This window comes from Athene noctua, chromosome 4 (genome assembly GCF_965140245.1).
Source record: "Athene noctua chromosome 4, bAthNoc1.hap1.1, whole genome shotgun sequence".
Classification (NCBI taxonomy): Eukaryota; Metazoa; Chordata; class Aves; order Strigiformes; family Strigidae; genus Athene; species Athene noctua.
The window spans coordinates 46,576,632-46,600,945 of NC_134040.1; the positions used below are offsets into that span (position 1 = coordinate 46,576,632).

Here is a 24,314-nt window from a genome sequence, read left to right on the forward strand (position 1 = left end):
CTTACACTACTTTAGCTATTTCAGCTTTGAGGTAAAAAATGAGAAACCTAACTCTGCACGTTCAGAGGGATTTTATTTGGTAGAATTTTATTTTTTTTTACAAGACCACGTGCAATTAATTTCCCAAGTCACTGAAGTCTTGAGCAACACCCAAACTTCTGCACAGTGATACAGACACACATGTCAACCAGTTCCGAGTCTCCTCTTCTATGCTAAGAGTAGCCCACACACTGACCTACCAGCTATGGACATAATTAAAAGAGGGAAGTGGGAGTTAACATTTTCTACTAACTGAGAAAAGAAGAAAAATGATTTGTCACTGGCACAAAAGTAACCTTCCTAAGGTTAAAAGCCTCCAGTATTTACTTTTTGAGTAAGACCAGGATTAGGGCAAAAATCAGGAAAAAGTTTCCTTACTGCGGTGTGAGACTCCTGCCAGATGCTGTCCCTGGCAGCCTTTGGCAGACAGCACCCAGAGTCAGGCGCACTACCCTTAACACACCCCTCCCCCACATCCACCCCCTCTTCAGGTGGGGAAAGAGGACACAGGAGGAAACAACATGTAATCAACAGGTGAGTTTCATCAGCGCTTCAGCAGTCCCTCAGTACACTAGCAAGGCCACGAAGTTGACCAGCGCCTACAAAAATTTCTGTGTGAAGGTTTCATGCACCAAAAGAACAGTTACTGCTGCGCTGGCACAACAGCAGGGAGGAAACCAGACTAAACTCAGCAATTCCAAAACCTCAAGGGGAACAAACCCACATTAAATATTAAGAAAAATGTTTCAACGTCAGTTTTGATAAACAAGTTTAATAATCCACTAGTTTACAGGACAGTTATTTAAAAGCTAGGCTCCAAAGGAGAAACAATATGAGACCTAAAAGCCAATTTTCCAAAATCCACACCTAAGACTTTGAGACTCCAACAGCCAGGTTTGTTCAGTATACCAAGTACTGACCAAGAAATTCAGAGGTTTTTGCTTTCAGTGGTTTTGCTAAAAACAAATATTGTACATACCAAACTGAATCGCTTTCATTTCGCACTGTACTCCGGAGCTGATCACCAACAGTCTAGTTCCAGTGTGCTTAACGTTCACAGGCAAAGTAAAACTCTCCTTTTGATTACTGGGCCCTCACTACACAGGTGATTATTTTGAGGACAGACTCTCCCTTATGCCACTGCCCCTTCCCAACATGACCTCCAGTGAGGCCTTTCTACTACTTAGGCTGCAATTGCTCGGCAATAAAGCTGGTTTTCCCTACCAAAGAACAAGGCTATTATGAACAGACGCTGGGTGAAAACCCCTACTCAAGAAGCAATCCATCCCTATGGAGAAGTTCTGGACCACATATAAATGCACAACTTCCTGCTTTCTGAGAAGCAAAACACAGGACTGCACAGAACTGCTACTCTGCCCACGACAGATGTGAAAAGGGCGTGCACACACACCACAAATGAAAGATAAATCTGTTCCCTATTCCCAGGAATAATTTGGGAAATTTAAACCAAATAAAAAAAAATAGAATTCTATTTACTCCATTTGCTCCTTGGTTTCAGAGAAGTTAAAATAGGTGTCAGTATAGACACAGCACTTTTTCTTCCATGAATGAGAGAGTAAGTCTGCCATGGCCATGCAGTCAGAACTGCATTTCATGCCCACTCCAGCACAAGTAACCCAAGTCAGTCCAAACCTGAACCTCAAAGAGGAATCCCTGTTTTGGAGAAAATAACAGTTAATAAAGCCCACACCTTTCAAGTTTCATAAGGGAAGAGAAAGTATCTTCAGTTCAATCGTATCTGTGGTTCTGAAGAGATGGCTCCCTCTGCTTTGACACGCAGCAGCTGGCAGGAGGCTATGCGGGACCTTGCCTGTGGGGTGAAGTGACGTGCCAGGCTGGGTGCAGACTGTCGCTGCTTGCACCAACACCAATTTTAAAAGTCGTCTAGCTTGAGTCCCCAGAATAATTCACTTCAGCAAAAAAAATACTAAGAAAAAGATTCAGGGATGAGGCACAAGACCGAGGGAAGAAGCAACTGCCTAACAGTCATCAGCGGGTGGGGAAGCCTCCTCTGTGGGTACCTCCACGTCCCCCTCTGAAGCCACCCCTCTCACCCCGGAAGTTAGTTCTGTTCCTCTCTCTGCCCCTTTCTCCTCGGCCTGCCGAAGTCCCTCCTCTTCCTCCTCCCCTTGGCGCACCACCTCCCCGGTCAGACTTGGACTTGGGTGGTGGTGACTTGGGCCGAAGTCTCTCAATCTCTTCAGTACAGCCGGTCAGGTGGGAATTTGGAGCTGTGAAGTATGAAGAATATGTTTCTGCATTGAAATTGCTGTTTGTGAGGGTGGGTCCTACAGTCAGCCAACCTAGGGAACAAAACCAGAGTCAACCAAAGCAAGAGCAAACTTCATGCTTCAAGGCCATTACGGTCTTTTCCTAGTAAATGAACACTCAAGTGATAGGGACAGACACTTGTCTACACACACATCACCTGTATTGAATGGAATGAAAAAGTCACCCCTAGGAAAGCCAAAACCCTTGAAAAGTTAAGATTTTAGTTTGATATTTCTAAGGGTTGTTCTTCTGGTTTTTTATTAATTACACATGGCTATGGGAACATTCAGGCTGTGGTTTCACAAGACCCCTTCCCCCTCCTTCCTGCTTGTTCCTACACCACAACATTCTTTTCAAGCCCCTCTGGGACCAGACTAAACCAGATCAGTAAATTCATCTAGTTTAAAAACAACATCATCCTCCTCTTTTTAAAGGGCAATTTAACTTGAATTAGGTAATCATGTCTCCAGAAATCAGTTGTGTCAGTGAAGCCAAGAGCACAGCATGCTGCAACTACATATCTAAAAACAATAAAATAAAAATTCCGTTGAAGCCCATGTGATATGAAAAACAGAGCTTAAAGAGTTAAATTACCCTATTTATGCCCAAATGTTCAGTGGGCACTTCAACTTCACCAAGTGATTCAAGGCAGCCAGATGTTTAAAACAAGCACCCTCCTGTTTCTCCATATAATGAGCTAAAGTAGTGTTTGGATCAAAAATGTGGCGCAGGCCACTTAAAAATACCAGTGGGAATGTATTTTTCAGTTGTATCATATTAATGAAGAAAATCAACAACATGCTTAAAAGGAAAACAAGAATTAAAAAAAAAAAAGATCAGTTCTTTAACACTGTTCTCTTTACTTGATTTCTGCAACATTTACTTTGCTTCCTGCACATTTAAAAAAAAAAAATAAATTAAAATGTTAGGTTTTCATACTTCACTGAGCACTGTGAGGATCTGTGATGAGTACAGGATTTAAAGTACGCAATGCAATTCCAGGATAACCACCAAATTTAAAAGATACAGAAGTTCGTGATCCTGTGGGACATTAATGTGTAATAATTCACCTACAACAGCCCTGAAGTAATACCTGAACAATGCCTTTCTACAGAAGGCCCCCTCCACACACACACACCAGTAACCAAGAGAATTAAGACTGACATCATCATTAAAGCCAAAGGCCAGTCAAAGAACAGGAATGGCAATATAGTCACTTGGTATGAGCAAGAGAGAAACACAACTTGAAATTTATTTAGGTAGCTTACTGCTTGCAGCTTGTATACCAATATACACCCTAACCCAACTGCAATAAAAGAATAAGCAACTTTTTTTTTTTTATATCCTAAGTATTAGCATTCACATGCATCAAATGAGGCCATGGATGGACTCGTATCTGTTTCTTCACTATCATCCAAACTATTAATCTCTATTTAGGGAAAACAGCATTACACAAAACCACTAAATGAACCTAAAGCAGCTATAGCACTTGCCCCACTCACATCGCCCCCACACTTATTTTTGAAAAGCGCATACTGCTACTGTAACTTGTTCAGAGACCAACACTGGCAGTACCACCAGTATGTGAGGAGTGACTAAACTATCCCCAACTTGAAGTCTGTCGTTGGGCAATTCAAGCATTCACGGGCAGTTGAAAAAAGCTGGACTGTTGAACTGTATTTCACATTAGGCTTTAGGGCAGAAGTGTCATTGACAACAGATACAAAAGTCTAAAAAAGTGTCAAAAGAGATTTTATTCTTCTAGTCTGTACTCTCCTTCATCACGTACACACAACAGATTGAAAGGCCTGACCATTGAAACAAATAAAATGCAGTTATCTTCAATCTGATGCACATATTTCTATGCATTTTTTTTTAATCACATCAGATGCAGCATCCAGTGTAAAGACACTGGGTCTTCAGACACTGACAACAGGGCCAGCACTAAGCTCGTAGGGATTTAAAATCAGTTTTGAGGAAGAAATCATGCTTCTGAGAAGCATACACACAGGGCACATGGGGAAAAAAGAAATTGCAACTGAGTTTTATTCTATTTACTGTTGAATTAAACACGTGAACAGTCAAAAATACTGGTTAATAAAAACCTTTCTTTAAGAAAATTGATAGAATTGATAGTTGTCATAGACTGTCCAAGCAACCCTCTTTTGTGACTGACAGACCTTCACATAAACCAAAAATGTATCTCCTTGAGATCTACTGCCTGACCTATGACATAGATCTGGAAACCTCTTTAGGACACTGATATGAATTTACAAGCAGAGAAGTCCGCTACTCTATCCTGCACATGATAAAGACATTTCTATTTTTAGAGCTAGTGTGAAGTTTACTTCACTGTGAAGTCAAAAACCAGAAGTTTAATAGAAAGGAAACAAATATGAACTTAAAAAGACAGAAATTATACATTTCAGTATTCCAGTAGAACACTGAATAATTTCAGTATTTATCATCAATTAGAGATAACATGGAAAAAACAAAAGCATGAAGGTCTTACTATCTGAGCAAGTGTTTTCTTCCAAAAATTAGTATTTATAAACCAAAACTTAACAGTAAGCAGCATTAAACTGTATTTCTGACTTGGTTTTGCTCCCAGACATCATCATAATAATAAAAATTATAACCTAACTGTAATACCACTTAAGAGGGTTCTAGATGATGCACGTGCAACACAGGCTGATGAACCAGCCTAAGACAGACATTCTTGCTAAGAAAATACACATGTGAGTTCTAGCAAAATTTTCTGCTGTTTGATCAAAGACAGAATGTTAACTAGAGCAGAAGTCACTTTGCTATTGTCACAGTGCTGGGAGAGCTGTCAAGTGATGCCACAATCACTCTGTTGCTGAACATTAGTCTGGCTAGTTACCCAAGAAGGGGGGTAGGAAACCTGGGAAACATCTCCCTCTAGTAGATTTTCTTACTCCTGATTAGATTTCCACCATGGAGAAGTCACCAAGAAAGCTCATCTGGCTTTCTGTGGTATCATAATCCCATGGTGGAGAAATGGGGGTACCTGCACAGTTATATACAGAAATAAAGCCACACAGTCGCTACAAGTCCTGGCAGAGAACCATGCATTAGGATTAACCATTACTGCCACAGCTTCCATCAAAAGTCCCCATTAAGTGGCCTCAGATGATGAGAAAGGGTTATTAAAGTAAATTAAAATTTAACTATTTGACAAAAATAAATGTTGTTACCTGGTCGAATTGTACTGTCTCGTCCAAAAAGATGAAGACGTCGTCGTCCAAGGCAGAAATGCTCAATGATGTGAAAAATCTCTACAGGTTTTTCTATGTTGCCAATTTCGGGCTCTTCTGTGATGATGAGGTCAATATCAACATTAGCATGGATGAAGTCACCGTCTGTACTGCGACGCACAGTTCCTTTGATGCCCATGAGGCAGTGCTCCTACGCACACAGCACACATAAGAGCACCTGTCACAAGCCGCACATACTGCTACAGCACAGATGTCCGTGGTTTGGGCACAACAGAGAGAAAAAGAAATTCTAGGCAGAGCAGATCCTGCTCTTATACAGAGAAATGTCTGAAGCACAAACTAGAAGAACAGAAAAGGCTGGAGCTACCAAAAGAGCCTTTTGACAACAAAGCAGAGAGCAGTTTAAGCTATCTGACTTGATGAACTACACTACAAATAGAGGCTGAGATAAGGTATTTGGACTTCTTCAATTACAGCAGTTAGAGCTTTAAGTTGGAAAGGCTGGGAAATCACCACAAGGAGAGTACAAGGTGATGGCAAGTGTAAGGGAATAGTTATTAAATATGAATAATACTTCTATCAGCATTCTGATCCTAACTTTATTCATACAAATAATTTTCAAAGTTCTCAGTCAGTGAAAATAAGATGTACTTTTTCACATTGTGTTACAAAAGTAGCCTTCATCCTCAGATTCATTTCTAGAAGGTATCACTGCATCAAAAAAGTAAACCCACTATCAAACCGTCAGTGCACTCTCAGACAACTCCATCAGCATTAAAAATGTTCTTTAACTGCAATATGCATTGCTTTCCTCTAAAAACACTGCTGTAGATTAATTTAAGTGACTAGTATGTAGAATCTGTGAATGAGGAATCACCATAATTGGTACAGGATGAAAAGAGGGTTCTACATATTCATTTCAGAGTTCTGTTTCTGCGAATATTAAGCTCAGATAAGTGATTTTCCCAGTATCATAAAACACTGACTCACTAAGCGCCACCAGATGGCTCTAAAAAAAGTTGCAGACGAGTATGTAATCATTTCCAGGTTTTTGGCAAGAGTTTTAAGAGTTAGTGAATAAATATGAAAGGCAAAATAGGTGACCTATCAAATCTACGCAATTGGTCAACTGCACCCAAGCTACACGGTTTTTGGACCTTAAATTTAACTAAAGGCAGAATACTGCTAAGCAAATTACCCATCAAACAAAGCCTCATATACAAACACATTTTATTTTCTTAACACCTGGAATGTCATTCATTAGTACCTTAGATTCTCTAACAGGTGGCAGAGCATAAAGCATCCATCCAGAGATACGCCTAAACTAAATGTGATAGGAGAGCATTTGCTGTTGCAATCACTGGTAAATACATCTTGCACAAGAGACTATTAATTTAATCGGAATAAGCTAGCTCAGTTTTCAGTGTTTATTAGAGATAGTGACCTCACCCCAACCCTTGCTCAATAAACAGAGAAATTCTCCAATACCAGAAACTATTCTCCTCTGTTAAACAAAGACATAAAGTCCCCCCCAAAATCCTTCTGTGTTAGTTTTAACCTCCCTCATGAGTGAGCTGCACATATTTGCAATACTATATGCAATAAACATACAGTATTTATACTTTTAAATATTTATAACCAATACAACACACTTTCAAACAAACTTCAGATTAATGTAAATGCAAGTCAAAGAAAGATTCCAGATATCTTAAAGGGAAGTTTATATTCCTAAAAAAATAGCAAATCTGAGACAGCATTGAGGATGTTTAATATTAACGAAAAATTAATGAATGTGAAATGAGTCCTGATGTTAATGACACTTTGATTTATTAAACAGTCAGCCAACTCTGTGTCTTCAGTAGAACTGCCAGTTACACCCACATATACCCAAACCAACTCTTTATTAACCCCATCTACATTTTTCTGATTTTTGAGTAACATACATTAAGTCTCTTAAATCAGGGTACTTTTTCTCTCTGCACCTTCTTCAGACATCCTTCACAATACATCCCTAAGAAACTGCTTAATTCAAACCAGGCTGACTGACTGTCACCTGTGCATTACAGTCACCTTCAGGGAGTCCAGAGATGCTGACTGAGCTGTGGTGCCTAACAGTCCCCTGTCTGATTCAAGCTCTGGGCAGATACTTGCGTGGGTGCATTTAGAACCACTAGCCAGACTTCCAGAGGTGATTTTTATGACAAATCAATTTAGAATTTATAGTTTTTAAGATTTCCCTTGACATTAAATTTAGTCAAATTCTACTGCTCAGTTTAGTTCCATTCAAAAGGTGTTCCTCTGCCAGAAAGACTTCTCCTGTAACCTGGAAAGGAGCAATACAAAAGGTATTGCTGACAGACTAACCACCATTCACCCATAACTGAGAACAACCCAGAAATCAAAACACTGCAATGTATAGTAACATTTCCTATTCAGTTTCCATCTTCCCTCTCAGGATTTCATTCTTGTTCCACTGATCTATGAGCCCTCCTCAGCTACCTACATTTCAATAAGGCTCAAATGTGCATCACAGTTAGAGGACTACAACAGAAATTTACCAAGCAGTGTTAAATGTAGATGAAACTTCTGTACCTCACACTGACTAAAGTCAGGAAGGGGACAGAAGTTCACTGTTCATCCTAGGATTATGTTTATTTTCATATAACATGCTTTCCAGACCATTAACTCTGAAGTCCTCATGTCTGCTTTCCTGAAAGCATGTCACCAGCTGCTGTGGAGCACCAGGTGTTTCATTAGCACTGAGAGACAGGATGGGAACAGAGGAAAAATTGAGCCAAACCTTTACCTTGGTTCTTTGGAAAACAGCCTTAGGGTCTAGAGTCTTGGTCTTTCCAGGATTGTTCTTATTTGTTTTAATCCAACAAATGTCCTCACATCTTCTGTAACCCCATTTGCGTAGACACTAAATATTATAGACAGATAAAACGGTTCACACTACACCAAAAACTTAAGTAATTTAACCTGAACACTCAGATGATAGGTACCTCACTTTTCTTAAAGCATAGCTGGAGTAGAAGTTTGTCACAGGTGAATGAAGCAGTTTACTGGCATGACTGCACTCTGTTTAGTCAAGCTGACCCCAACTCCCCCCTCAAAAAAAAAAATCTAACCACTCCACAGATCTCCTGTGGAACTCAGCACTTTTTCCTACTGACACAAATTTAATCAAAATCAGTCTGAGTGACATAGTGATCAGCTGCCTTGGCCCTCTTTCCACTAATACCTGTACTCTGGTAGCTGTTCACATCAATGTAAAATTATATAAATGGGAAGGTAAATAGCCAAAAGCCTTTGCTACCATTTTGTGGTTTTGCATGAATATGTAAAAGACAAAAAAAAAAAAAACCCTAAAAAAACCTTACATGACTTTTTAAATCCTTAACTCCTCTAAGTGCAATCTTGGAAAGGAAGGAAATTGGGCCTTAAGGACTTGAGCTCATTTGGCTATTGCTGTGTTCAAGAACTGTTCAGCTACTACGAACATGTCTGTGACCAAAATCAATCTATCCAAAATAGCTACTTTAACCAACCTTGGAATAGAAAGCAGATAAAGCAAACAGATTAGTAACCACATGTCCTTTAACAAATGACATACTGCTTTAATAGAAATCACTGCTCAAACTAAGCAAAAAACATTTCAACACAGCAAGAGTCAACTGGAAATTCCTACTCCACCTTCCCCAGCACAGACAGTGCTACCCTGGCATACAGAAACTCCATACTCTGAAACTCCAAAATCTTATAGGGAAGTAACTTTACAGAGCTCACAGAGTAAACCTACTTAAACTCCAGGAGTTTTCTGGAAATAAGCAGCGCTGCGCACACGATTTTATCCCACTTTATGAAACAGCAGCACCTTTCTGCTAGCATCAATATTTCTGGCAGAAAACTATGAAGACTTCCATTGTAAATGCACTCAACATACAACCTGCTTCTATAGCAAGATGCATACATCAAGAACAAGACAGTAGTACGGCTTTCTAGGCCCTATAGAATTATGCTTCCTCACACAGGTACAGCAAATCATCTGGAAAATAACAGTATCTAAACAGTTAATGCCAGATACACTTACATTTATTTAATCCACTTAAAATTATATATCCTTTACCACAGTAACAAAACATCTCAGCAGTAACAATCAAGAATTCCGTACAGAAAAAGTCAATGGTAAAAATAAACTCTTAAGCCTGTCCCTGATAAATTGAATTAAAACATCATCTTACCACTCGGCCAAGATCCAGACCCTCGCCTGAACCGCACCATAGAAACACAAATGACCTTGGGGCTGCAATTTCTTCAATTTCCAATTTCATGATCTAATAATAATAAAAGTGTTTTTGAATTAGAGATAAATTCACCAATTATATCAGGAAGAATATTTAATAAGTGGTGAAGCATTATCACAGAAACCATCATGAAGCACTTTTATTAAAGATATTAGGGTGTATACCATTCACAGCCATCCTCTTAAAACTGTTTTCCAGAAAGTGTGCTGTAAAAGTTACCGTATCGGTACCCAGGTACATGTTTTCAACATAGCTGATGATCAGCTTACTCTTTTTAAGATAAGTTCTATATGTGCAGAAAATTCTAGACTTAAAAGATTAATACAACCCACATGATTTCTGCCCCCCCCCCCCCCCCCCCCCGCCCCTTTCACATTACCATTCTATTGGTAGAAAAAAGATTTAACAACAAAGCAATAGTTCTCTGTTTCTTTTCAGCCCTGGAATTACTTATGTGAAGTTTATGAAGATGCATTATAAAAAAAAAAATCAGATAATTCTATTACTATATAGGAAAAACATTCTATTTTCACTTTCAGGAAAAAAGAATCAAGAATTTATCAGGACCGTGGTTCAACAATGACAGATGTGTAACATTCAGGATGAAATAACTTCAGATGCATAGCATCTGTTACTCATTACAAGTTGAAAAGATTCATCTGTAACTTGCTAACACATCAAATCAAGCTTCATTCAGTGCCACTGTGAAGAAAAATCATGCAGTAGAAGACACTCTGTGGATATAACTCCCAACTGAGAAGATGACTCCCACCTCCAACACTTCCCGTTTTTCTGTTGGGATTGAATTTTTTTTTCCCCTGGGGCGACTCTGCCAGGCACCATTTTGCCTGCTATAACAGAATGGCTAACACAGGAGTTACCTTCCTTAACACAGAGTTACCTAGTCTCTTACCACAGGCACTAATGCCCTTGTTTTCAAATTCATTCCTTAAAGGTAAGTTGGATTTTCTTTTGTTCTCATGATCCTTTAGTTTGACTGACTCACTTTTGGAGTTACACACGTACAGGTTTCAGCCTAAGGACAAACTAAATCTAGTTTAAAGTAACACTATCACCCCCCTTCCCCAAACTGCATAGAACACAGATAAGAAAATCTCAGCAACAACTGCTTCAATCTACTGATTCACTCATACTATGACAAATTTGCTGCTAATGCAGACATAGTCCTGCATACCTTTCAAAGAGGGTCTCTCAATAATAGGTATTTATTAGTTGCATATTCCCACCCACATGCCTGAAATGAAGAATTCCTGACATGGTTATGCAAGCATTTTTTCAATCAGCTATTTATCTCTACTACATATTGGTTGGGGGGGGGGGGGGGGGGCAGGGCACAGTTTGTGAATTTGTTGGGTTTTTAAATGAGTAAAGTGTGGATACGTAATACGTAGAGTAGAACCAATTTAGCACTATTTAACATTAGCATTACAAGTTTTTTATTCAGTGCCCAAGCAAAGGAATTCTCCAGTTCAGTGTTGAAGGATGGGGCAACTTTGCAGCAGCCTGTGTCAAATTTTTACGCCTGGTGACATCCAGCACTTCATAGCCTCCAGCCCTCACTTTGCTTTTCCAGAGCTGACTTTATTGAAAAGGGAAAAACACCGAATGGAGTCACTTATCAATACATCTTGAGTATTTCCTTCTTTACAAGCACCTACACACATTACTACAGAAATAACTCTAAAATACTTAAGTCTCTTAAACTAGAGCACAATAGAACAAGACCACCAACAGCAATCTTGAAAAAGATGACATCTTGCACATTAAGATCTCTCCTTGTTCCCCAAAAGGGATCAGAAATCAATAGGGCTTAAAAAAACCCCAAACAAAACCAAACAAAAAACAACAAACCTTTGACATGACTAAGGAGTAAGGGAATACATAAATACAAGAAAAACATTCCCTAAGTAAGGTTTATCTATTTTGTTAGACTTCTCAGGATTACAATTGGTTTGACTGCTAAAATTCCCTACCCAATCAATACTCTGCAGAAAGGAGGTATGTTGGTGAAGCATACTCATCTACTCTTTTGACTAGAAGGCGAGTGTATGAAAAAGTTACCTTAAAAATCTCTTCCAGAATTTCAAGAAATAAAGGAATATTTAAAATGGATATTCTGAATTTCAACAGCAAAAACAAAAGAGAGAAGAAAGCTCATGGACTTTGAGGGTAGGGAGAAAACCCTGTATTATTAGATTTAAGTTTTCAACCAGGCTCAGGGAGAACAAAAAGGTATATTTAAATTCATTAAACTCCTCAAAAAACAAAATGCTCTTTTAACACAAATAGTGTAGGCATGCACACAATATAAAACGTAAGTTTTTATAAGAACCTAGATTTTTCTTTAAAAAGAAAAACCCTCAAACATATCCCATTTTTTTCCTTAAAACACATCTCTAAAACTGATACCAAATTAAATCCTCAAACGATTTGCTTAAATACATGTATAAAATCCTTTTCACAGCAAGAAAAATACTTACATCATCCCAGGTCCAGCATTTTTCGTTAGCAGTAATGCCAGTCTCTCGGTAGTACTCTTCCAGTGGCGGTTCCAGAAGAATCACATCAAATTTGGACTTCAATTCCCTAATATCGAAAGCTTCCAAGTCTGCTTGTAAGTACCTGTTTAAAAAAGACAATGAGATTGTTTGGACAAGTTACAATGGTGGTTTGAAAATTACACTCCACTGAGCACTTCTGTGTAGCCAGTTAAGAGCAGGGTCTCCTGTGTAGTTCATATAGCTCAAACGCCCTAAATCCAGAGGAGATCCATAACACACTGTCACTTAACCTAGGCTGGATGCTGTTGCATTAGCTTTTTTAAAACGTAGTCTTTCTCTCAATAAATAGTTTTTAGTATTGTAATTTAGCAAGCAGGAAACAGATGACCATACAGACCGTACACAATATCTAGTACAGAATCACGGAACTTTCTGTACATCCATGGACTATATAGGAGAAAACAACATTTAAGTAGCAAACACTCACGGTCTGACTAACAGACTTCTACTTTGCTTCACTATGAGTAAGGGGCATATTTTTAGAATTGCCATTTATTATATGTTCAGAAGATTCTGAATACTGGAAATGTGGTTACTTTTCATATAGTGGAAATGTATTTCTCTATCCCTATAATAAAAGCATGATTCCCACACACATTGATTTTATTAAATACACACTCAAACGCACTCTTACGACTGGCCTCCACACCTGCCCACCCCTCACTGCTGTATCACTATCCTAAAAAGTATACTGCCCTTTCCTCAATACCTTCAACAAGCTGATAAGCAGACCACCACCTCCCCCTTCCTAAGAAAGTGTCTGGAAGAGATTATTATAAGTGTATTTGGTGCTATCAGAAGGCAGCATGTGATTACTATTTTTTCCCCTTTTGTGCCTTAAGGCTAAGAATGCCAAAATGCATCTAGCTTCAAAACAGCAAGGTGAGTTTTGTAGTTTGCATCTCAGCTGTTCAGACAACTCTTTCAGAGCTTTTTCATGTGTCTATCATGAAATAGTGCTATTTTACTCAGTACAGATTAGTACTACAGTATATTAAAAGCATTAGGTTCACGTTCAGATAGGTTCAAATACCTGGGAGTAATATGCTGTGTGCTTATACTGTGTCTAACGTTCAGGAAAACCTCAGAGGTAATTCAAAGTTAATTGGACAGATTCTAGACGCCTAAACTTTTTTTGGTCTTAAACTACAAAGGAGCATCTGACTAATGATAATAAGATAATAGCTGAACGTTCTACAAAAAAAGCTGTTGCAAGAACAGCTAAGGTTATATTAAGAGGCCAATTTTTTAAAGCTTTTCTTGTTATTGTAAACTGCATGATAGTATGAGATTCATGATCCTATGACGTTCTTTTAGTTCCCAAATTAAAGCCTGCAGACCAATCAGTTGACAGTTCGGTCTTAAAAAACAAAGCTTTAGATAAATAATCACACACTGGAAAGAAGATCTAGTTTATATATTATATTAAACATCTAGATTACACTAACAAAACCAAACTGATTTTATTCTTCTGAAGTTTCAATGGATTAATTTGTATATACAAACAGTAATAGAAAATGTAAATTCTGAGCAGGTGCTAGAGAGAGAGATTTGCAAAGCAGACAGCTAACTTCAAACAGGTCTGGAGAAGAAAGGCATTTTCCACAGGAACACTTACATGGGAGGAGTGTTAGATTTAGATATCAGCTCATCCTTCAATCTGATGAGCTCTCTAAGTTTTGGATATTCTTCAAACCTATCTGCTAAGCCTAAGAAGAAGAAAACATGAAGTTAACAACTACTTAGAGAGTAAATCTGTATCAATTAAGCATTATCCAGTATTCTGAGTAAGTCCAATAACTAGCCTCATTTTAATTTTTGTTAGAACAAACCAAACCCTTCAAAGCAGTTTTTTGTTCAGTACTTCGTAAAAGCCTCCTGCCTTCACCCAGTCAGTTACAGTTGCTACTGAATGTAGTGTCTGTGCTCTCATCCACCCAAGAGCTCTACAGGGATCAGGAGTTCACAACTCCTTTATCAGAAGGAGACAATCTTTCATTTAAAATAAAAGTGTCTGAATGATGAAAGTTATTTTGTTACCTCCCCCATCCATAAATTCATATTAAGTTCTGACTAACATTCTTTTACAGAATACTCTTATTTAACTTTTAAAGACTATTTCTGGGGTGTGGCTGGTTCCCTTAGGCAACCCTGTATTGACATTTAGCACTCTGGAGTCAGCCGTGAAGATCTGAATACACACATATTTATTTATTGGGTTCCTAGACTTAGCTTTATGTTAATTTTCAAACGTTTCATAAATATAGAATGTAAAAGAGAGAACCCTAATTAGGTTTTCTGCAGCAAAGTTTTATAAAAAAAGAGAAAATCAGCAAACTTTCCAGTATATTACATTCCCACTTCAAAAAAGTAAGCAGTGACAGTAGTTTTGTTATTGCCAGCAGTAGGCTCAACAAAACAAAAAGGTAACATTCCCTCCTCCCTAGCAGTATCAGTTCAACTTCAGTAGGAGTTATTTACAAAGCTTCACGTTCATTTAAATTTACAACTTTCAATGGTACTAATCCATGGGGGACAAAACCCACACCCAAACTCAAAAAACCCACAACCTCTCTCCTTATTTTAATTCAAACTTCTGAACCCCCGATACTAGCATCACACTAGTTAAAGCAAAATTCTTAGTATCAAACCTCATTAGCTCTTATGACATGCATAAACCACCCACAAGTTACTTTCATTCTCTTCCTTAAACACGAAACATCTTAACACCACTACTGTGTTCTGATTTCCACTGCTAGTGCAAGTCATACTCCTGACCTGCAGAAACGGAAGCCAGATATCAGCAGCTCAGCAATAGATGTAAAAGAATTTTCACTCCAGATAACCCCAGTTGTTTTAAAAATACAAACCCAACAAACAAACCAAACCCCACAGGTTTCTCCCTCTCTTCCAACAGCAACATCAAAAAGATGTAACTGGGTGCTCCAGAGCCATTACTTCCCTACAGCTTTTTATAGGGTTATGTCCAGTTAGGAAGTAGCCCCTAAGCGGAGTTCTGATTGTTATGTACAAAATGTATACTAACCAATGTCACTTGACATACCTCATCTCTAATAAGATCTAGAGTAACTGCTGCTGACACGTTCATATCCATATTAACACTCACAGCAATTTGTCCTGTCCCTTCCCGATTCTTTACACAGCAGAGAAGCTGGGGTAAATAACATGGGCTGCTATTTCTTTGTACTCATTTCAAAGAACAATGTATAACTATTTCAAGTACGTAACTGTGAAGCTTGAATGCTTTTCAGATAAAGCTGTAACTAAGTGAAAACAGGTTGTCTTTCATACTAAATATCTAGATGTGTTTCACAGAAGCACTCTCAAAACATAGAGAAGAAACAAACTAAGTGCCTCCACAAGCAAACAAAACCTCTTTGGGCTGACATCTATAAACACAACACTCCTCCCCTGACAATCTTAAACTTGATAAAGAGAACTGATGCAGAAAACTGCAGAGGGAGGTGTCCTGCTTTTTTTTAAAACCCAAATAACTACTAGGCACCCTTTCTGAAAAACAGGACCAAAATGTACCTTAGTTTTAGAAAGCTTAAATTCAGACCTAATAAAGCCAGATTTCAATAACAAGTTCGGTGATGGCTGGGTGATTGTAAACTTAAAAAATAACATGCAATAATATTTTGGGCCTTCTAATGAGTTGCCAGCAGTTACATAATTTAGCTGGTAAATATTATCCATGCTGCTTACCAGCTTAAATGTTTGTTAGTATTTTCCATACTTTATATGCTCTATGCATTCTTGGCAGCAATACAGTCCAGGAAACAGCTGAACTGTCAGTTATTCAAACTTCCAAAGGGTTTAAGATCTGCTCACTAGAACCAAAGTGCTTAGTTTTTAAAAACCTTTCTGGTTAAATATTTTCAAATAAGACCAAAAGAAAAACCTTGGTAATAATCACCTCCTAACCGATTAAAAATAAAATAATACATATAAATTTATATATTGGTATGTATGCATACAGAAAGACAAAGCTATGAAGTATATGTGTATCTATTTCCCAGTAACTGTAAGGAAATAAAAAAAGGAAGAAAAAGAAGCGATACCAAATAAAATAAGTTATCTTCAAACAGCTACTAACTATTGTCATACCAACATCTCTGATGAAGTTCTGGGGTCTGTGTCCAGTATCCACAAAGTGTTGGCAGTAATCGTTGTGTGGATTTAAGCTCTGAGTACCCTGAAGGAGAACAAGAGGGAGTTCAGCAAGAGCAACAGCTCTGGAGATAATTGGACATACACACAGACACGTGTTAAGTCTGATAAATGAGAAAGTAATAGATTTTTTTTTTTTCTTTTCAACATGCCTTCATAAGCTATGCTAGTCAAGACCGTCATTGTGTTTTTAGTTCCAAATCATCCCCACTATTACTATGGTAATAGTATTACTATGGTCATTGTAAGTTGACCCAGATCTTTGGTCAGACTGATGTAAACACTTGTTACAGTCACATCTTTTACAGAGAACTTCCAGTACTTGTGAATTCCAGACAACTACTTCAGCCTTTAAAGCTGTATTTCATCAATTGCAGTAGTTTAACAAAACTACTTCTAGACTTCTAATTGTTAAACTTGACTAGACTTCTAATTGTTAAAGCAGCTCACCTTAAGAAAGGTACTGGAATCTTTGTAAATCTCTTCTTCATAGGGCAGGTTCTCTTCATCTTGCTGCAGCTCTACTTCATCCTTGGAAATAAAGCAGATATTACAAGTATGCAAGATCATGCTGTTTCTCTCCTTACTTCCTAAGGAAAGAAGTAGGTTGTCTACAAACAGAAGTCTCCTAAAGCAGCAGATCATGAATGGCTCCAACTCCAGGTTTGGAGGGGAAAATATAATTACCTATTCCTGAAAAGGTCTGACTCTCATTAATGAGGAGAGTGTTACTGGGAAAGGCCCCTGAAAGAATAAAATGAGAAACCCTTCAGTTCTAGACGCTGACAGTGTAGGCAGCGCTTTAGAAAGTGCAGGGCTTTTAATTTTTGTCACCAAAATATTTCACTCCTTGGACTAAAGCAAATGATGTATTGTGTTGAAGTTCTTCGTAGAGAACCTTTGAATATTTATATCCACTCAATCATCTCTTATGTTCCAACCTTAGCAGCCAAAACCATCTTCTCTATATAAATCTGTTAAAGTACACACTTTGCAGAAACAGCACATGGTACAAGCCAGTATTTCATTTGGACTGTCCTTAAAAGTAACTTTAAAACTCCCATTTTGTAGTCTCAAAATGCACAGAAAACAGATATTCCAGTTTTTTCCCCTCAGTTAGTATGTCACCAACTATTTATTCATCAGATTTCTGGAATTCAGAGATCTGTCACACTGACATACTCTGTGTGTGTGTCATCCAACACAGAACTCAGAGATAACAGAAACAAAAAAGAGACTCACTCATTCAATGTCACTCTGTTTTCCCATTGATCCTGAAACAACCCAGTATATATATTAAATATCAATAAAACCGAAGAACCACTAAATAATATCTACCATATTTTAGTAGGAAGCATATGCTCTTTCATACATTACTGATTTGAACAGAAATCTTAATCAGTTAATATAGCGCTTCATGCGAGGAGAAAAACAGTCTCAAGGCTGAAATATCGACAAAAAGGAGACAGTTAAACACACTGAAATAAAAGGAAAGATGGAAAAATCAGATTTCTCACAGAAGCAAACTCAACTTCTTCCCCCCAACACACATCTTACGTCTAAAGATGCAGAGAAGCAGCCATGACTACTGCTGCATTTACCCTATGCTACATAAGCTGCATGAATGCAGAAAAGTGTTCTCCCTATTTTGATTCCACTAGCTGTTGAAATATTAAAATAAGCTCTGTGTCCTTTCCAAACTGGAGCTTTGAATAAACTTCTGAAACACCTGCTGTGATTAACAGATCACAGATTCCCCCTCCCCATTATTCCAGTGAAGAATTTACAGAGATAGTCTATTTGTTTGTTTAATCAGACCAAAAAGAGAAACAGCAAGTGTTTACACGGAAAAGGAATGAACAGCAGACAAGCAGCAGCAAGTGAGTTGAAAGAGGGGTTTTTAAGTAAAATTAAAGCTTTCATCTTCCTGTAATCTTAGCCTTCTGATGATAAGCACTTGTTAGATACCTACTTCTGAGTCATCCCAGTTCTCTTCATGCCTTCGTAAGCGATTTAAAATTTCAAAAAAGCATCTTGTGGCCACAAACAAAAAGCCCACACCACTAACTTTCAAAGGCAAAAGGACACAAGTCAAAGCAGAGAAAGAAAGAATTTAACAATAAGACAAGATAATAGGTTCTTGTACATTAATCATCTTTGTTTTCCAAATCTGGTATACTGTTGCTGAACTAGGGAAACAAAAGCTACCCACAATATTCAAGTATATAGTTTTTTCAAATGACTAGAGATACACTAAGCAATTATCATGATTCAACCAAGTAAGATTTTTTTTTTTCAGCCTCCAGAACAATAGCATGGAAGCATTCCAAGGCTGTTGCTTGCAGAAATGAAGTAAAACAGGGCCGTATCAAATTAGGCTGGCAGACAGCAGATTTCAACCACAGGTATTTTTGTACTTCATACAAAGTTAAAACTCTGGAAATCTTTGCCACAAAACACTGATACCAGACATTTACAAAGGTATAAACAATTGGGTGAATTCACCCAGGGAAGAGGAGAGGTGGGGCAGCAATCACAACTCTCAGAAGCTATGAAAAGCCTGGGAATGGCAGCACAGTCCCATTACCTGTCATTTTCAAATATCGACCAGGGAGCTCAGCTGACCCTAGTACAACTGTTACAGTCCCACAAAAACACGGTAGTAGTTCTTCAGAAACACAATTCAACTTTCTGACCTTAAAATATCCATTATGCATTTTTGCCAATAATGCACCTCTTCCCGTTATCTCCCACCTCTATGGTTCGCAGTGCAGTCAGGCTCCAAGACAGATATCAAGCTGCCAGTGGGAAGCTTAACCACCAGCTTTGCTGCCCTTTATTTTTGTATCAGCCTAATGCTTATTAGGAAGTCATTATAAATTTACACTTATTCTACAAAAAACCCCAAACAAAAACGCCTTTTTTTTGCATCGAATGTTCCTAAATGGCTAAGATCAATATACTTCATCTTTCACCTCAAAAACTGCTCGCACCTCCCCCATGTAATGAAAAGACAATGTTACTGTTCAGCCTTCTCTCAAAACATCAGCGTAAGGCATTTAGGTGTCATCAACTCACTTCACTGTCCATTGGGAACACCAGACACTGACAGAAATCCTCTCAAATACCCAGCTACTTTTGTTGAAAGGTTCCATGCCCACATCCTCAAACACTACCCCTGCAGACCTTGCACCATCGCATTGCATTGCGGTAACAACAATGTTCTATCTTCAGAACAACCCACCCTCACCAGCAATGACAGCTAGATGCTCAGGCTCCAGCTAGAGCTAGAGTTGAGGTATGAGGACACGTTCATTCTCACCAAATCTGAAGTCAGGGCACAAAATTTTTAAACCACTTCAGAAGGACTGACTGATCCCATCACATAGAACCCAACACTGCAAGTTAGGGTTTTAGAAAGGTATGAGTCACTTTACATCAGAAATACTTGCCTCTAATTTTCCTAACAAAACTGACAAACTTGCAAGATTTATCTGCAACACTAATAATTAAGTCTATTATTACTTTTGTTTAAAGAGTATTAAACACAATCTAATAGGGCTTGATACCATAAGGATCTAGATATTTGTACTGGTTCATATTACAAGACTAAATATAAACAGGCTCAAAGTACTAAGAAAAAAGTTACATAAATACAGATGGGATTTTACTAAGTTCTTATCTTCCTGCCAATAGGGAATTAGCAATGTCTGCAGAAAACAGCTGATGACTCTAGATGTTCTACTTGGGGGTTTCATGTTTCTTAACTCTATTCATTTCCTCGACTGAAGTTGGTCCAAGATAGTAGCATTAAAATATTCTTCAATTTCAACAATACAGCAAGAGTCTGGCCACTTGCAAATGGTTACAGCCCACCTTACGGTAAGTCTTCTCCATGCTAATAAGATTCATACACTGACAACTGAAGTGATGTATCCACATATATTTCACAGAAAAAAAAATTGTTTAACCACATACTTGGTGAAGGAATAAAATGATACAAACTGATCACTAATGTGAGCATAAAAGCCCCACTGCACAAATAGTGCGTGTACTCTGTAAATCCCTTCTTTGAGATGCTGACTTGTTTGTTAAACAAGGTGTACAGACTAACACTTTGCATGCTAAAATGAGTGTCTGTCCATTTACTGGTAGGCTTTAAAAAAAAAAAAAAAAAAATCAGTAATCAGAGTGTCCCATAATACATTAACTTTTTGTTTTAGTAAAACAGGGGATAGACATTATTACAGAAAGATTTATAAGCCTGAACACAAATGTAACACTATGAAGGCTTCGTATTTCAAAAATTACTATTCTTAGGCATCCAAGAGAACAGCAGATACTGCATTATTTCATAAGTACACTGACCTTGATTCTACTTAACTAGAGAAGCAAGGTTATTAGGACAAGACAAAAAGAGAGAGGGAGTATATGCTGCTGCAAGATCAGAAAGCAAATCAGAAAGACAGCTGTATCATAATTGTGCCTTTGTTTAACCTCCTTCCTCTACCACTCATCTTGGCCAACATTAGATATGAAACAAGAAATCTGTCAAATAGCTCTTGGATGAGCATTTGAAAAAAGTGAAGGGCATGAGAGTTTGACAACCACTCATTCTTCAGTGACCACAGAGGTGTTTTGTTTTGGTTTTTTACAGTCAACTTTTCCTGGATACTTTGGATGCTTAAAGCATATCCCAAAACAAACCTCTTTCTTCCATCCCCTCAGAATCTCTTATTTCTTCCACTCACTCTGAACATCATTCCTTTGCACTTAAGGGGCAGGTTAGAAGATAACCTCAGCCTCCCTGTGTCTCATCCAATGGCCTGTGCCTCTTGCTAAAAGCAAGCTTTTCTCCCAACACAAAGAAATTCCAGTGAAGATTTTTTTTCTTGTGTGCCTAAGCATGTACACATTTTACCACTTTTTCCCCACACAAGTCAGACAGCCAAGGGACACTGCCATTCCGTGTGGGCACTATCACCTAAGCCTACCTCCTCCTAGAAGCAGCACTAAATTAAGCCTCCACACACTGGGCTCTGGTGTGTGTACAGTTGAGTGCACCTAAGCCAGGTCTGAAGAGAACCACTTAGCATCTACACCCCCTCTTAGCAGTGGAAGCATCAGTTAGAAGCAATGGAAGACACGAAGGGAATGCCGCTGAGGGACATAAATTTTAAAGTATCTACACGTATCATATTTATTTTTATTTATACGCACAAACACACGTTTTGTAAGTCCCTCAAAGATACATGAACACTTGGTTTTGGGTTTTTTTACCTTATATTCTTCAATCTCTTCCTCATCAGCCTCTCCCTCATCTGGGTATTTGCGTTTTGCATTTGGTGCAGAAGTATCATAAGCAGCCCTATAAACATCCAAAAAAAACCCCTCATATAAAACAGTTTCTCTCTCCAGACAGAACATTTCATGAATCTCTGATAATCTGCCTTTACGACATGTTTCTGTTAAAGTTAGAAATTATTCTGAGCCTTCACATACAAGAAGTTGTTCCTCTCTCAGGGTATTTGAGACTAACACAACTTCTTAAGAACAGGACTCCTGAAAACAGGTATCTTGCTTCCTCATTTTTCTGTTGTAAAAGGTATAGCTTATTTTAAAAAAAGCAGTTCATCTACAAAATCAAGCCTGCTTACACATGAAAATGACTGTTACACGTGAGAATCAATACACACTACCCACTTTGTCCTAGACGTGTCTGTTGTTCCGTAAGAACTTTAAATTGTCCTGTAACTGCTCTCAGCAAAACTATAAAGGCTCTAGGACAGTGCAGACGGCATACTCTACATTCACACCCCAGTTTTGCTCCACAGTAGCTTTTTAACATAAGGAGCAAAAGTTAACCTTGGTTTTCAAACTGCTGTTAGAAGTGAATGACTAAACCCTACTCACCGTATTCAAAGTTTACATTTGAGTAGTTAAACTATTTTTCTTTCACTGAATTGTACGTTTTTAAATAAACGGTAAGATTTTATTTTGCTCTTTGGAGCGCGATCTCATCCCATTTTAACGGTTTGTTATTATTGTTAAAACCGCCTCATTCCTAACAGAAGTTGCACGCCGATACCGACCTACACGTTTCTCTCGTTTCAGCGATCTCCCGCTGGTCATCTTTACTGTTCAGCACGGCTCCGATACTGTCGGCGTTTTCAGCTCCTAACTGAACAACAGGCAAGACAAATGCAAGCCACGGTTACGGCTGATTAAAACCCACCTAAACGGTAACAATCAGGGAGCCAAAGGGTCACTCTTTAAATTGGGCGCGCCCTCCTACCAGCCGGGCCCGCCACAGACCGGCTGGAGGCCGCCAGCCGCGACCACCTCTCCCGCGGGGGCTGTGGGGCCATACCGAGCGGCCTCCCGGGACTCGCCGCTTCCCTCTGCCGCGCACCCGGGGCCAGCGGTGGGCCCGCTCCGTCGCGCTAACGGCGACCAGCCGCCGCAAAGGCCCCGGCCCTGGCCCTCTCCCCCCGCCGCCCTCGGCGGGGCCGCTGCACCTGAGGCGGCGCGCGCGCGCCCGCCGCCCCCTCCCCGCGGGGAAAGGGCGGAGCCCGCGCGCTCGAGCGCCCGCCGGCGGCACCCGGCCTGGCGGGGAACGGGACGGGACGGGACGGCGCGGCCCGGCCGGGCCGCCCCAGCCCCGCTACCTGCTGCGCCAAGAGCTGCCGCCGGAGCTTCTGCCGCTCCCTGATCTCCTGCAGGCGGCTGTTCATCGCCGCGCAGCCCGCCGCCGCCGCCCCGCTTCGCCCGGCTCCCGCCGCTGCGTCACTTCCGGCCCCTCTTCCAATGGGGCGGCGGCAACAGCCGCGTGACGCGCCGGTGGCAGCGGCCATGTTGGTTGCGGGCAGCGGTGGCCGGGCCGGGTGCGGGGCCTCGGCAGCGAGGCAGCGTGGCTGGGCCCGGACGGCAGCGTTCCCCTTCCCAGCGAGGCCCGCCGAGCCTGGGGGCCACCGGGGCGGGGAGAGCGCCGTGGCCGGGCTCGGGACCTGACCTACCGGTAAACCGATCTAAAGTGTAACGTCTTGGTCTCCGGACGGATGGAAATCCGATTTCCAGACCCTTCAGGAGTCACGGAGCGGACTACTTCCCTCTTTTAATGTCACTGAAGTGAAGTAAGGATGTTTAGATTAATGTTCACTCACGCATTGCGATACACGTTTCATCACTTACTCCAGGCAGCCAGCTGTGCAAAACCTTCGGCGAGCTCTTCTCTGCAAGGCTTGTTCTCCAGGGTATTTCACAGCTGGGACAGTTTACTGCAACTTGTTGCGTTTTGGGGGCGCATAGCTTAGTTTTACGTGCAATCGTTTTGTGTCTCTTTCGAGGCCAGACCCTTTATATCTAATTTCAATACCTAAAGTGGTTATTTGTAGGTTAACCTTTATGTTTTGCCAACATCCTTCTGATTGTTTAAAAAGTTCCATTTTAAGGGAGTTTTGCAAAATCTTCAAAGCATTTTTCATCTCATTTTTGGTCTCTTTCCTGCTTCCTCATTTCCCCCTCCCATATTTTACTGTCTTTGAATATATGTAATTTATATTGCATGCTGATTCTCGCTGTGACAGCGGTTCATACTACAAGAATGAAGATTGAAATAAAGGCCTGCATTCTGGATTCAAAAGTTGGGCAGTAAACTTCAG

At 39.7% G+C, this 24,314-nt stretch overlaps 1 protein-coding gene across 1 annotated transcript; it reads right to left on the reverse strand.

The window, feature by feature from the left end:
- Positions 1 to 88: 88 nt before the first annotated feature.
- On the reverse strand, positions 89 to 23,455 carry METTL14 (methyltransferase 14, N6-adenosine-methyltransferase non-catalytic subunit). The gene is made up of 11 exons (XM_074905170.1): positions 23,322 to 23,455; positions 22,746 to 22,834; positions 21,934 to 22,021; positions 17,104 to 17,184; positions 16,591 to 16,678; positions 14,078 to 14,168; positions 12,379 to 12,520; positions 9,815 to 9,907; positions 8,377 to 8,493; positions 5,550 to 5,760; positions 89 to 2,363 (listed from the first exon to the last, which is right to left on the reverse strand). The coding sequence occupies exons 1-11, from the start codon at positions 23,385 to 23,387 to the stop codon at positions 2,050 to 2,052; spliced, it is 1,380 nt and encodes a 459-aa protein (XP_074761271.1). The 5' UTR covers positions 23,388 to 23,455; the 3' UTR covers positions 89 to 2,049.
- Between the last annotated feature and the right edge of the window lie 859 nt (positions 23,456 to 24,314).